Source organism: Eptatretus burgeri, chromosome 10 (genome assembly GCF_056783735.1).
Source record: "Eptatretus burgeri isolate ZD-2024b chromosome 10, Ebu_testis_v1, whole genome shotgun sequence".
Classification (NCBI taxonomy): Eukaryota; Metazoa; Chordata; class Myxini; order Myxiniformes; family Myxinidae; genus Eptatretus; species Eptatretus burgeri.
Genome location: NC_140970.1, coordinates 57821985 through 57838008, shown reverse-complemented (window position 1 = coordinate 57838008; position 16024 = coordinate 57821985). Strand labels below are relative to the sequence as shown.

Genomic DNA, 16024 nt, shown 5'->3' with positions numbered 1-16024 from the left:
ACAGAATTTCTATAATGTAACAAAAACAAATCAACTGTCGCTTGCCTAGATGCTCCTCTGCTCACCGCAAAGCACGCTTCAACGTCTTAACAAACGATTCAGCCTGGCCATTCGTTGTCCGGTGGTATGGTGCTGACTTGAGATGCCTGACCCCATTCTGAACCATGGAACCATTAAAAACACCAGCAACAAATTGCGGACCATTATCAGAAACCAAAACTTCAGGTATCCCTTTGTTTGCAAAAATTGATCGTAGCTTTTCAACCGTGTTTTCTGCCGTCGTGGATTGCATGACCTCAACCTCCGGCTACTTGGAGAACGCATCAACAACAACCAAGAACATCTTGCCATTAAATGGACCAGCAAAATCTACATGTATTCTTTGCCATGGCCTGTCTGGAACAGGCCATAAGCACGACACCCGCCGTGGATTGTCGGCATCTGACTGGCATGTAGTGCAATGCCTAATCATATGCTCAATGTCCTTGTCCAGACCCGGCCACCACAAGAGACTACGGGCTAGACTCTTGGTTTTAATAACGCCGAGATGACTGGCATGTAGCTCCTCAAGACAATGTTGCCTGAACTTTGTGGGAATCACTGTTCTCATACCCCACATAATGCAACTTTGAGCTAAAGACAGCTCTGATGATTTAGACGCAAACGGTTGATACTCAGGTGTTGAAGGCAGGTCATTCCAATTTCCAGTGAAGATCGCCTGTACGACACAGGTGAGCACAGGATCGTGGGCTGATTCAACAGCCACCTGCTTAGCCGTGACTGGCCCACACTGGATTTGGCTCAGCGTAAACACATCAACATGATCGGATGATTCAGACGAAGATGGGTCCCCCTTGCAAGGCAATCGCGAGAGACCGTCGCAGTTGGCATGCTTCTCGGTGCCCCGGAACTGGATGTCGTAGCTGTCGGCAGCAAGGAACAAACACCATCGTTGTATTCGTGCTGCCGCCGCCACTGGGACACCTCGTTTTGGTTCCAAGATGAATTGAAGTGGTTTGTGATCAGTCTGCAAGGTGAAGTGGTGACCAAGCAGGTGTTGGTGAAACTTCCGCACTCCCCAGACGAGGCTGAGAGCCTCCCGCTCGATTTGGGCATATTTCTGCTCTGCTGCCAACAGGGTGCGAGATGCAAAACAAACAGGGCGCTCAGAACCATCGTCCATCTTGTGTGATAGCACTGCTCCGATGCCGTACGCGGAGCTGTCACATGCTAAAAAGAGCGGACGTGTAGGCTTGTAGTGGACGAGAACCGTATCCTCTGTGAGTAGCAGCTTGACACGATCGAAAGCTGCCTGTTGGTCGGCTCTCCATGCCCAGCGTTCCTCCTTCCTGAGCAGTCATGTTAACGGGGCCAACTCAGAGCTCAGATTGCTCACGAATCTCTGGTAGTACTGTGCCATACCAATAAATGAGCGAAGCTGAGTCTTGTCCTGTGGTGGTGGCATGTGCTGGATCGCCTCCACCTTCCGTGGGCCTTTCAACAGCCCCTCCGGTGTGATGATGTGCCCAAGGTATTCCAACCGTTGTTTGAAGAACGCACACTTGTCCCTGTTCAAGCGGAGCCCACAAGCCTCCAACTTCTTCAGCACTTTGTCAATGTTGTCGAGGTGCTCCTCAGCCATTTTTCCTGCAATGAGTACGTCATCCAGGTAGGTTTGAGCGGGAAGGCCTACACAAACCTGACCCATCACTTTCTGCCACAGGGCGGGGGCCGAAGCAATCCCAAAACAGAGCCTGGTGTACCGATAGAGTCCTTGACATGTGTTGATCGTCAGTAGGTCACTACTCCCGGGTCCATTTCCAGATGAAAATATACATCCCGCAGGTCGAGTTTCATAAAGAATTTACTCCCTGCCAACCGCGCATATACTGTATCTCATCGATGTGTTTATATATCATCGGTTGATGCGCATATATATCATCGGTTGTTGTGTTTTTGCAGGGCCAACCGAATAAAGGCTCATCATTGGTTGCAGATACAGCTTGGTCGTCCCGTACATCATCGTCCATGACTTTGACGGTGGTCAATGCCGCTCGACAAATGCATTTCAGATGGCCCACCTTGTTTCAATGTAAACACACGCTGTTCTTATAAGGGCACACACGACGGAGGTGTCGACCCCCACACCTTCAACATGCCTGCACATTTACCTCGCCAGCCGATCAGAAGCGTTGCGAAGGCTGGCCGCGATTCATACCGAGGTAAACGGAACATCTTGTTGATCCCCAAGTCACCTTCCATGGTCTGACCGGTGATGGCTCGTACATCCTTTAGGGACTGTTCGACAGCCGATGCAGTTTTGACCGCATTGACGAACGTAATGTCCTCAAACTTCATGCGCAGTATCACCGAAACCATTTTTTGATCTTGTAAATCGGCAATGAATCGATCTTTGAGCCTGGCTGGACGCTCATCCGCCATGAATTTGCAGGCAATGGCCAGATTTTTTAATCTTGCCACAAAATCTGCCACGCGCTCTCCAGAGTTCCTCGTCAGGTGGTCGAATTCATACCTCGCCAGTTGTGGCGATTTCTCAGGCTTAGTGTGCTCTTTCATCTTCTGGACGATGGCGCGAAACGTCAGAATGTCGTCTTTCGGCTTGTCGGGCGCGACCAAGTCACATAACAGCCGGTAGTTGTCCGACGACAGCGAAAAAAGAAGAATGGCTTTCTTCGTGTTTTCCTCGCCCACGCCATTCGCGATGAAATAAAACTCCAATTGTTCCGCAAGCAGTTCAAAGTCGTCGCCGGTGAATACCGTAACTTTCCAGTGAACACTGACTCGATCGTCATCAATCCCATCCTTGTCACCAAACTGTAGTGTTCACGGACCAGGGGAACAAAGGAGCCTTAGGCCATGAGCGCCAGCAAGCGGGAACTCTGCTTTATTGCGGCACAGGGACGTACAACGCGAGCCGCCTAGCGGGCGGGACATGATATATCAAAACCCCAATCACGTGACTACAAGCATCTAATCTACATACAGCACAGATTAGACAAACCCCCTCAGAGAAGATGTAACTTGAAACCGGCTACCCCCTAAAAACACAAGTTTTTTTGGGCGTGGCTCCGTCCATAATTGGTGCAGCACGCCTATTCTCCAGAAAACACAACTAGATCATGATACAAGCCTTGCACCCTAATTTTATCAAGATCAGATCAAAACCCACGGAGCTATGCTCGGGACAGACAGACAGACAGACAGACACACACTCATCACGAATATAGGGGTCACTTACTGACTCGTGAACCAATAAGTATTGATCACTTTGATGGGTAATATATTGGATGACATTGAAGCTGAATATCATCAGCACCGCTCCATGATCCGATAAACGTTGAAAGATAAAATACATTCAGCAGTGAAACAGCATATCACTTCAAATTCAGGGCTGACAGGATGGCCTGGAGCTATGCACACTCCAGCTACACAAATCTTTCCAGCCGGGATTTGATTCCGAACCCAGCTGTAAACTGTCATCCCGGTGTTTCACAGGCAGGGTGATTAATCAATGCATGCCGACCCTTGGATGGATGTTAAACGGGAATTCCATCTGTCAGCATTCCTTGGTGGATGTTAAAGATCCCACGGTATCCTTTGCGAAGAGTACGTGAGCTATTTTCCAAATCCTGCCCAAACCAGCAGAGGGCGACACAGCCGCACCCTCAGCCAGTGATGCTACCCCGCAGCCTTACGCTGCATATGAATGAAGAAAAAGACTTCAAATTCAAAGCAGGCATTGTTTTGGCAAACTCAACCAGGACACGTTTTTCAATCTAAAAATTATTTATTTCGTTGCTTCGGTTGCTGAGCACACAGGGAGAGAGAGGGAGGGTAGGGTAGGGAGGGAAGGGGGTTGGATGGAGGAAAGGGATAAGAGAAGAGAGGAAAGGATGGAGGATTGAGGAGAGGCGAGGATTGAGGAGAGGCGAGGATTGAGGTGAGGACGGAGGGAGAGGAGGGGCGAGGACGGAGGGGGAGGAGGGGCGAGGACGGAGGGGGAGGAGGGGCGAGGACGGAGGGGAGGAGGAGGGGCGAGGACGGAGGGGGAGGAGGGGCGAGGACGGAGGGGGAGGAGGGGCGAGGACGGAGGGGGAAGAGGGGCGAGGACGGAGGGGAGGAGGAGGGCGAGGACGGAGGGGGAGGAGGGGCGAGGACGGAGGGGAGGAGGGGCGAGGATGGAGGGGGAGGAGGGGCGAGGACGGAGGGGGAGGAGGGGCGAGGACGGAGGGGGAGGAGGGGCGAGGACGGAGGGGGAGGAGGGGCGAGGACTGAGGGGGAGGAGGGGCGAGGACGGAGGGGGAGGAGGGGCGAGGACGGAGGGTAGGAGGGGCGAGGACGGAGGGGGAGGAGGGGCGAGGACGGAGGGGGAGGAGGGGCGAGGACGGAGGGATAGGAGGGGCGAGGACGGAGGGATAGGAGGGGCGAGGACGGAGGGAGAGGAGAGGAGAGGACAGAGGGAGAGGAGAGGAGGGGCAATGAGAGGGTGGAGGGAGAAGGGAGGGAAGCTAGCAAGGGGGGTGGGGGGAGTAAGAGCGAGGAAGGGCATGGGGAGGAAGGGAGAGTAACACCTCACCAAATGTTGCCATACACTGCGGGATGAAGGGGTGCGAGTCGACGTTGAGAGAGAGACAGAGAGGAGAGAGAGAGAGAGAGAGAGAGAGAGAGAGAGACAGAGAGAGGGGGTGGGGTAGAGGAGGAATAAAAAAAGAGAAAGGTGTGAGGGGAGGAGGTGGCGTAAGCAAAGAGAATGATATGTTATGCTTATTGACTGAACACACACACAAAAAAAAAGACTCATGCCAGAACAGCTGTACACACAATGACACAACAGTTTGTAAGGTAATCCACTGGCACATCTGCAAAAGCTTTGATATCCCAGTTCCAGAAAATCTGTGGGAATATGGACCAAAAGCAGACACTGAAAACGTGGACGTGCCGCTCACATACGACCTAATGATCCCATCGAGTGTGAACATTGAAAGCAAAGCATTGTAACCAGATATCATACTGAGGTACAAAAAAGAGAAGGCATTGCTAATTAATGTGGTAATACCAGTGATTTTGGATTAAGTGATGCAGAAATGCAGAAAATGACCAAATACCAAGACCTCAAGAATGAAGTGAAAAGATCCTGTAAGCTGAAGAATGCCAAAGTTGTACCAGTGATAGTTGGAGCAACAGGAATGATGACAACGAACCTTACAGATTAAAAATAATCCCTGGGAATATTACTCCAAACGAACTACTCTCAAGTCCCGAATAAGCGTGAAGGGTGGAAAATCAAAAAAAGTCAAATAAGCGTGCATGTCCGAATAAGAGGGCAGGGTGGAAAAAACCAGAAATGTGACAAATATAGAACATGGATTTTATTGTTCAAATACATACATCACATCAGGATGACACATCTCTCGACGGGACAACATTGTCACCCTACACGCTCGCCGGTATAAATATGACCTGAGGGTGGCAAGAACGATTATTTAATAAGCGTAGAGACCCGAATCGAGGCTGTGTAGGGAGGATTTTCACCTCAAAAAAAATAAGTGTGCATGCACGCTTATTCGGGACTTGAGAGTACAGTTGGAAGCTGCTGAAGCGATGCTGAAGCGTCAGGCTCAGCGACGATGCTGAAGAGAGCCCTCGGCACAAAACTTTGAGAACAGAAAACTTCACAGCTTGATCCATGAATCGTGACCCCTTTCTAAAATGAATGTTGAGGTCTCCGTTTCACCTCCTGAAACCCATGCAACACATTGTGGAGCCAGTAGGCAACAACAGCAACTTGCACGTGCACACACGCACGCACACACGTACTCACACACGTACGCACACACGTACACACACACAGTTTGAGACCTGAAGTGGGAGCAATTAAAACCCACGCTATCTTCTGGGCAAGGATCTGCACGCATGCTCGTACATGTAGCGACCTTTGCCCCCACCGGTCGGCTCACTCTGAGTCTGATTCCTACATGCCAGCCCATCAATAGAGGGGAGGGGTGAGGCACTAGGGGGAGGGTGGGAAGAAAGAGAGAGGGAGGGAGGGAGAGAAGAGGAAAGAAGGAAGAGGGGAGGGGACAGAGAAAGATTTAGAGGCGTAGGGTTGGGAGGGAGAGGGGTGAGAGATTCCAGCAGATGTTACACCCACATTATCATCCATCTGAGAGACAACACACATTGGTGAATCACCCTGCTTGTGAAACACCGGGATGACAGTTTATAGCTGGATCGGGATTCAAATCCAGGCTACACAGAGTGAGCATGCGTCTCTCTCGGCTTTCCCGCCATGGTGTGGCGATTCATTATTTCATAACAGAAAATATTTTTTCTCATTGTGCTCGTATTAGTTATTTTGCCTTCCTACCTCTAAAACAGAACCGCGGTATTGCCATTAAAACTTGAAGAACGTGCCAAGTGCCTTCACCAAGCACTCAATGAAACGGTTGAAAAAACTTTTAAAAGAGAAACGTTTAATTTTTATTTTTATTTGTATTTATCTTTGCCGAAGTGGCAGGTTGTATAATGGAAGAACGTACAAAAAGGCGAAACGTCGTGGAAAATATAATTTGACATTTTCAGTGAGCCAGCCAACGCCTGTTGCACCGCTAAACAACACATGGCCAACGCATGCAAGTGACCCTTGGACATTGTTTAAGTCGATCGATATACAGTATTCAGTGACAGTGCGAATATTGTAGAGCACTCGCCAAGTGCCTGAAGCACTCCAATGAAACAGTTGATAAGAAACGACTCACTGGCACACAATTAGTGATCACCGAACCGTCATATGAAACATCCATATCCCGGAGATGCCCAAAATGTCAAATACGTCCGAATTGGACAAAGAAACACTTTTTTTTAGCATCAGAACTGCTGCTAAGTTCAATTCTGGAGTTTAAGTGTTGTAACTCTGCTTGTAAACGATCACGGTGATCGCTTGTGTAGAAATGAAATAGAGCCAGGAATGCTGGGGTCTCCGGGCGTTTGTAAGCATTGCAATGTACCCAGCGATTCGTAGTTACGATGAAGGCAGTCGATAATATGAGTGACGAAAGTGGAAAAAAAAACTTTATCATTAAGAAATTGCTGCGGCTTGTTCCAACTCAAAGTATGCTTGAGCAGGCCAAAAAACATGATGGCTTCAGACCCCAGTGAGGTTACCCAGGATGTTTCTGAAGTCCTCATAGAGAGTAAGGTAGTCAAGAATCGCCTTATGAAAGATATAATTAAATAAGGCCATTAATTATCTTCAAAAGGGGTGTTTTAATTAAACTAAAGACCCAATTTTCACTCGTGCACCTCCTTGGAGTTCCCTTAGTTTGCATGCAAAGGTTCAGAAAGAAGGAAGAGGGGAGGGGGACAGAGAAAGATTTTGAGGGGTAGGGTTGGGAGGGAGAGGGGTGAGAGATTCCAGCAGATGTTTTGGATTTTGGAGTTGTGGAGGAGACGCACATTTATTAGTATAGATCATTCAACAGAATAGAAGACTTAATAAAATGAGAAATGCCAGTTGGGCAAGCAGGTTTCAGAAGTGGAAGAGGTCTTGGAGATCAAATTGCAAATCTGAGATTGATCAAAGAAAAAGCAAGGGAATATCAAAGGAAGGTGTATCTCTGTATTATAGATTACTAACAGGGGCGCCCGGCATTGCCGGGAAACACCGGGTTACGCTTCCCACTTCACTCTTTCCTCCTCCCACCCCACCCCTTCCCGTGCCTCCCCCCACCCCTTTCCGTGCCTTCTCCCACCCCTTCCTGTTCCTCCTCCCACCCCTTCCTGTGCCTCCTCCCACCCCACCCCTCCCCCCTCCGTTAGTTACCATGTGCACTTGCTTGTGTTCAGATTCAAGTTTCCTGTGGAGCACTCGCCAAGTTGCTTGAGCACTCATGCAAGCACTTCATTCAAAATCGTTGATAAGGAACGGCTGTCTTGGCAAGCGCGAGTAACTGAACACACCCCTGGACATCTCGACAGCATACAGTACATACTAAAAAAACGCAGGATGCGGATATTTGGAGAAATTTGATCATGTAGACATTGGCGACACATTGGCCACGACTTGGAGGAACTTGATAACTTCATAATAATCATGTGCTGGCAGAAGGGACGCTGGCTTAACATGCAAGCCCATGGTTGGCTCATTCATTGCTGCAATGCTCTGTGTGTGAAACCACAAGTCCAGCAATTGATATGTTGCAAATCAAACCCAAACGAGACCGCTCACAATGAAGTGCGCTACCTCTGCACCATCCCGTTAGACCATTGGTATTCATGTACATCATTTGAAATTTGATGTGAGTGCAAAATAAAGACAAACTTTGTGGTATTTACATGTTACAATGAAAATGGTTTGGATAAAATATTGCAGGTGTAAAACACTATTTCAGACTAAAATGACAAGGTTGAATGTGTGTGTCCTGTTGAGTTATCTTATATTGTTCAGTTTAACTTTCATCCTGTGTCCATTGTAATATTCATCTTGACTAATACATTTTTGTATCTATTTTGAAGCTTGAAAACCTCCTCTTCAGTAAAGAGCAGGTGCTGAAGGTCATTGATTTTGGATTGGCCAGGAAGTTTACACCTGGAACCTTGATTGAATATGGAAGTGGAACAAGCGATTTCATGTCTTCAGAAATCCTCCAGAAGAAAAACGACCACGGTCAAGCAGCTGACGTGTGGGCACTGGGTGTGGTGTTTCACAGCTTGTTAAAGAAAGAGGACCCTTTCGAAATGTATCCATTTCAGGTGAGCAGTAAAATCGATGGCTTTATAATGATCATTATAATCCTTATTTTTGTGTAATTTTGCTTCGTCATTATTCTGTCAACAAAAAATCATAAGCTGAGTCTTATTTGCCAGCATAAGTTGGTGGAAGATATACTCTCCATGGCCAAAAGTATGTGGACACCTGCTCGTCCAACACCTCATTCCAAAATCACGAGCATTTATATGGCGTTGGTCCCCCCTTTACTACTGTAACAGCCTCCATTCTTCTGGGAAGGCTTTCCACTTGATGTTAGAACATTGCTGCAGGGATTTGTTTCCATTCAGCCACAAGAGCATTAATGAGGTCGGGCACTGATGTTGGGTGATTAGGTCTGACTCGCAGTCGGCGTTCCAATTCATCCCAAAGGTGTTCGAAGGGGTTGAGGTCAGGGCTCTGTGCAGGCCAGTCAAGGAAAATTAGGTCGACCCCAACCGAAGGTAGAACTAGTGAAAACTGGTATCATTTTACTCCTCTGGATGTCTAATTTTCAGAAAATGATGTTGTAGTTGCAGCAACTGTGTATAACATGCCAAATTCACCCCTTGTGGACATCTATGAAAAATTTCCATTTTCAATTATCGCCACATACATTGAAATTAGCCAAGTTAAATTCAACCAAAGTTCTTTATTTTAATATACTTGGTGTAATAGACACGAGACAACACATTCAACGGGGTTTAGAGCTAATCCAAACGTTGGAGGGTTAAAAAAGAACCTCATCAAAACTGAAAAGTTAGTGACTTCTGGTAGCGTCAGACAAATCGTCCTCAATCCTACCCCGAACAGATATTGTATCAGTGTCAGACCAACTTCTATTCCTTTTCCTGCATACCCCAGTGATGTAAAACTGACATTGAGAGAGGCAAAATTGATACAGTGTGGCATGTTACCCCTAGTTTGCGACAGTGCCCAAAATTGGCACCTGTGTCTACGTGTGTCTCTCATTTTCATCCTGTCCTGCTGGTGTGTTATTTTGATTTTGACACTCTGTGCATGAACAGGCATCAATACAGTCAAGCCCAGCAAGCTGACAAGGACACTTCCTTCCATTGGAGCAGTCATTATCTTTGCAGTACAAGTGAGTGAGGTCTCGTACCTTCACTGGAGCCGGTGGCTTTAAGAATATGGTCGGTGTGATGCTTCCATCATCACAAGCACTCCAGCCATGACCAACTGGTTGAGTTTCCCCCTGGTTCACAATATGACTGTTACACCAGATCCTCGTCTGGTACTTAGCACGTAGGACATGCTATTTGAACGCATCTTCCGTGGGCGGAAGCATTGAAGCTGCTTTGTTCGTCGTTGTTGCCATGAAGAAGCGCATCTCCTCTTGAGTTTGGACATATTTTCCCTTCTTTCCATACAGCAACAATGCAAGCACCTGTGCAACGTTCCCATCATTCTCATGAAAGGTTGTCAAATCTGTGAGACTGTCAATGTTTTTGACAAGTTTGGAGGAGGCAGTCTTCTTGTTGATCCTGTTCATTGAACACATCGTATGACATCCTGTCAAGGCGTGAGCAGCAGGGAGACTACCACAAACTGTCGGACCAAGTTGGTCCACAATTTCATGAACTGGGATGTACCACTCCTTGCCAGAATGTCCAGCATATATGAATACTTGGTCAGTTAGCTGTCCTCTGCTTTGGTCGTATAAGAGAAGGACCAGGACATCAGTTTCATCACAGCGGACAATAAGGTGACCATTGCCCTGGGAGAGACTGCACGCATGAAGAATCATCCTCGTGTCTGCTTCCTCTTGGTTGGAGTGGCGGCTCTCCAAGTATGTCACACCTGTTGACGTCACAGCCTTCATAAGTTTTCCATCAGTTAATCCCCCTGCCAAAATGATACATTTATCATGTGGTATGTACTCCCCTGCATGATCTACAATGTATTCACTGATGTAATTGGCAAGACATGCCTTGTTGCTGGCCACTCTCAGAAACCTGCAATAGTTTGGGACGTGTCTGTTTTCCTGGATTTGGTATATGGGTAATTCTGAAACAGAGGTATCCAGGCGTTGCCTCTCTCCTGTTTTGATGGACAATGGATGATCATAGCGGTCGAAGACAATGGTAACAGAGCTCAAATCCAGGGAAGGATTTGTCAGCAGCCGTACTGTTAGTTTTTGCACAACATCCGCCAAATCATTGACTGTATGGAAGTCAGGTCAGGTATAGGAGCATGCGCCAGAGCAGCACGTTGCTGCGTCCACTTTCCGCCTGTACTCCAGGGGCCTCTGTCTGACCATCCCCCAGGCAGATGCCTAGCCCATCCCTATCTCCTTGAGATGCCGATCAACCTGCTGCAACCACGAGGCACGTGGTCGGCCCATTGGCCCCCTCCACTCACGAGACTCCCTCGCTGAGATAATCTGGTGAGCAGGATCAGCGTCAGGAAAACAAGCCACATGTCCATACAGTCGCAGCTGACACTCACAGATTATGCAAGTAACAAATCTCATTTGAGTCTCTCTCAGCAACCGCTCGTTGGACACAAAGTCCAACCTGCGATAGCCAAGGATTCTCCGAAAAGACCTGGAACCAAAGGAATTAAGTCTCCGTCACAGATCCTTGGTCAGAGTCCAAGTCTCACATCCATAGAGCAAGAATGGAAGCACCAAGGACCTGAAGACTTGGACTTTTGTCCTCCCGCACAGGTACGGGCAGCGCCACACCCCATTTTCCAGTGATTCCATGACGCCCCAGACGTCTATTGACCTCTGACTCACAGCCAGCAGAGACATGAATATCACTGCCAAGGGAAGTGAATCTCTCCATGACCTCAACATCCTCACCACAAACAGGCACAGACAGGACAGCAGCATCCAAGATGTCAATGAAAGCCTGAATCTTAGTTTTGACCCAGGAAACCCGTAATCCCAGCGGCTCCGACTCCTCATTCAACACCTCAAGGGCCCCCAAAAGGATATCTAAAGTCTCCGCAAAGATGACTGCATCATCTACGAAATTAACGTCAGAGATCTTGACATTCCCAAACGATGCACCGCAGCTTGATCTCTCCAACATCCTCCCTAGAATCCAGTCCATACAAGTGCTGAAAAGTGTGGTGGCCAGTACACACCCCTGACGAACTGCATTAACAACTGGAAATAAGTCAGAGATGGTACCACCACATCTCACAGCACTCTCAGTACCAGAGTGGAGTTCACAAATCAGATCGATCAGTTTTGGGGGCACCCCACGAAGACCAAGAATTATCCAGAGGGCATCCCGATTCACTGAATCAAACGCTTTACTGAGATCGACATAGGCTGCAAGCAGCCCCTGCCGAAACTCTCATCTGCGATCGGCGAGGACCCGAAGAGCAAGGATACGGTCAATCGTTGACCTCTTTTGTGTAAAGTCTGAGTGCTCTGGAAGCTGGTGCTCAAGCAGATGGTGGTGAACCCTATCAAGAATTATCCCAGCAAAGACCTTGCCCGGCACTGAGAGCAGCGTCGCCCCTCGGTAGTTGTTGCAGTCTTGGCGATCACCCTTCCCTTTCCAGAGACGGACAAGGCCCCACTTCCAGTCAGTTTGGATGATGCCTGTGCTCCAGGCATAGCACAAAACTGCATGCAACGACACGAGTGCAGCATTTCCACCAACCTTGAGAAGTTCAGCATGGATGCCTCAGAATCTTGGAGGTTTATCCCATTTCAACCGGTTCACTGCAGTCTGTGTTTCCACAAGCGAAGGTGGACCACAGTTGATTGGAGGGTCAGCAACAGGGATTGTAACACCCCTGACGTCCAACTCGACAGCTGGGGGATCAGCCTGGTACAACCGCTCAAAGTAACCGGCCCAGCGGGCATTCACTTCGGACTCCTCTGTCAAGAGCCCACCACCGTCTGCTCTTACTGTAGTCCACCAAGGGATGGGCTTGGATGAACGCAATGCGTGAATTCTTCTGAAGCAGGATGAGAATCCCTTGACCACAGGTGATGCTCTACCCCCCTCACAGATTCCTCACACATAAGCCTACTTTTCCCCCATTCGCACACCTACAGTTTTACGCCTCAGCTCCCTGAACAGCTCAGCTCTGCCATTCAGCCTGGCCCTGCGACTCTGGTCAATGGGATCCTGTGTCCCTTGATTGACAAAACTCTTCTTTCCCCTACGGTGAGTTCCAAGACATCCAAAGGCAACATCAAGGACGGTGGTCTTGAAGGCACTCCACAACTCTTTAGGACCTCCCAAAGCACCCAGACCCCCCAAATCTCCATTTAGCTTGTTTGCAAACTCCTCAGCTACCCTCTCATCCTTGAGCTTGCCAGCATCCAGCTGATGCTGGGATGGTATCATTCTCCTGGATTTAAGGTGCAACTTCAGAGTTGCTACAACAAGCCAGTTGTCGGTATTGAGGAACTGAGCACTCGGGTAGACCCTGCAGTTCTGGATCATCCTCCAGCGACCATCAACGTGGACATGGTCACTCTCCTTTTTCACACCACCAGCGTTGGAATACCAAGTCCAGTGACGAGCTTGTGGGTGCTGAAACCATGAACCAGCCACCCAAAGTCCACAACTTATTGCAAAGTCAAGGAACTTAGTGCTATTCTGGTTCATAGTTCCTGACCCATGGGGACCAACACACGTCTCATAACCATCCCTATCATTTCCAGTCGTTGCATTGAAATCCCCCAAGACCAGAAGTGTGTCTCGTCTGGGGCAATGATCAACCACAGACTCGAGCGTGACATAGAATGCATCCTTCATCATGAGATCACTCGCCTCAGCCAGAGCATAAACAGAGACCAGGGAAATGACACCGAAGGAGTGACGAATCCTTAGTCTCATAATACGCTCGTTGAATGGTGTTACCTCAATTATCATTGGAGTCAGCTTATTGGACACAGGTACAGCAACTCCTTGGGAATGGTAACCATCAGAGCAACCAGACCAATAGTAGGTGTAACCACCCACCATGATCTCACCGCAATCCGGTCTCCGAACCTCAGAGAGTGCTGCAATACCGATGTCCAAACGCTTGAGCTCAGATGATAACAGAGACAGGTTATCATCCTCTCTTAGCGATAGGACATTCCAGGCACCCAGCCGAAGAGACCGCCTCAGGTTGACCCAAGGAGACCGCCATCTGGTCGATGACACCTCAGCACCACCCCGACACACTCTCCCGCAATCTGAACCAGGAATGTTACCCCGTGGTTTCCCTCCTATCATCAAAGATTGGGGGTCCCGAAGGCTTTGCCCCAATCCTGTCATCCGGTGAGTTGCCCTGCGAAGGGTAGCTGCACAGGAGGTACTCCCACAGAGTGGGTTTTCGGATTTCTTTGCGTTTTTGTGTTTTGCGGAATGAAGGGTTTTAAGGTGGCCGGAGTGCAAATCGTGCCACCAATCTCCGAATAAGAAGTAACCCAACTGCAGGAGGACGTCCGCAGACACAGTTAGGCACACGATATGGATGGCCGTTGGCTCACAAGGAACTCCTCGTCCCTTTGACAGGTTTTGTTTTTAATCCTGCTGGCTGTCCATATCCAAACACTCTCCTCACTAAATAACCTGGTGGGGGAGACGGTTGAGTCGCCGACAACCCGACCATGGAACAGGTTAGTACAGGTTTACATGGTACCTGTAGCAAGTCACAGATCTAATCTGACCTGACCTGACATATATGGAAGTGGTTGTATGGAAGTGGTTTTCATTTCGTGATTGGATCATGGCCATTCCATCGATGATATCGGTGGATCATGTTGAATCTGGAATCTGCGGGAGTGATGTTAGAATCTCTGAACAATTGGATTCCAGTTTCTGAGAGAGGTCAGCTTTGTTGGTCTTCCTCATCTTTCCTTCGTCGTGGAAGAGGGCTGGTGGCACGGCTGCGAGTTCATGGCGAAGGACATACTTCAAGTCAACATCACGACTCCGCACCACTCCCAAAAGCTGCCGAAACAGTACCTCTGTGTCAATGATCAATTTCCTATCTTTGTCATTGGGTGGTGCTTTCTTCATGTCCAGAAACGTCATCACCATTTTTTTCTTCATTGGATTCCAGAAGTTTTTTGTGGGGTCCTCTCCGAGTCTTTCGGTAATGAATTCCTTGGCAATATCTTTCCCCCTTTGTGGAATCCCCTTCAACGAGTTCTCAATTCCAGCCTAGCCACCTGGCCTGTGGTGACGTTGATCAGTTGTTCTGAAACCTCATCAAGGTTGAAGGGATCTTGGCACTGAGTAGAAAGGTATTCTTTCATTGCCTAGACATCTTTTCTGTCCCTCTGTAGACTGCTCTCTCCAAGCTCTTCATGAAGCCTTTCTTTTTTCCCAGCTGAGTTACAGAGTTCCTTGAATGCCTCTGCGTATTCCCCTATGATGTGCCTGGTCATCTTCCATCTCAGCAGGGAACTTTTACACAGGGTGAATCCAATGACACCCCCCTGGCTCTTGGCCTCACGGTTTATGCTTTACTCGAGAGCTTGATCTGTCAGGACCGAATTGAAGGGTCGATTTTGTGACCTGCTAACAACAAATCCACCCTCCATCATGTGTTGATACATCACTGGCTCTTTCTGTTCCAGTTCCTTCATTTCTGCAATATACACTGGCGTGTACCTGGCATAGTTTTGGTGTCTGGCGAGTACAAAATAAGGTACAGTTACCGTGACCACTTGGATATGCATCAGAAAATTTGCCTCGATCCGCCTGTAGTAATCGCAGTAATAGGTCTCCAGATTCGAGGAAGCTAACCCAGTAGGCGAAAGTGAGTGAACGTTCCCTCCCCTCATTCCGAAATAGGGCGACTGTTTCAAGTACCGACTGCGGAATGGCATCTTCCAAATCCTGGCAGAGGATGGCACAGGACTTGGCATGCTTTACCTTGATTGACTCCTTTGGGACTTCATTCTTCTGCTTGATTTAATCGGTCAGCTATGGCAGAGTTTTTCTGGTGAATGCCTCAGCTGATATGAGGAACATGTGTGTCAGAGCCTCATGAGCCAGGCGGACACCACGAATTCCACGGGCATATTGTTTTCCTTTGAGCATCTGGTTGGCTGTGGCTGAGGAATACATGCCCGATTAGGTTAGGATGTTCTGTAGGCCACAATCTCCGTACAACTTTCCAATGCTTGCCAGAAAAGCCAAAATCGTATGCATTCCTCCCAATCTCATGGTTACTTGACGTGTTTCTGCAGCACGAATAACAGCTTTCACACCTTCCAATGTTGGACTTTTGAAAAATGGACAGCTGGAGTCGAGGGGTTGACAG

The 16024-nt window shown here is 48.5% G+C and overlaps 1 protein-coding gene across 1 annotated transcript in view; it reads left to right on the top strand.

Annotated features, from left to right (window-relative positions):
* The first annotated feature begins 7527 nt into the window (after nt 1-7527).
* Nucleotides 7528-16024, top strand: part of LOC147018645 (uncharacterized) — a 43018-nt gene continuing 34521 nt past the window's right edge. Inside the window, exons 1-2 of the mRNA XM_085899895.1 lie at nt 7528-7629; nt 8536-8772. Coding sequence (XP_085756021.1) covers nt 7528-7629; nt 8536-8772 — 339 coding nt within the window. The remainder of the gene's footprint in view (nt 7630-8535; nt 8773-16024) is intronic.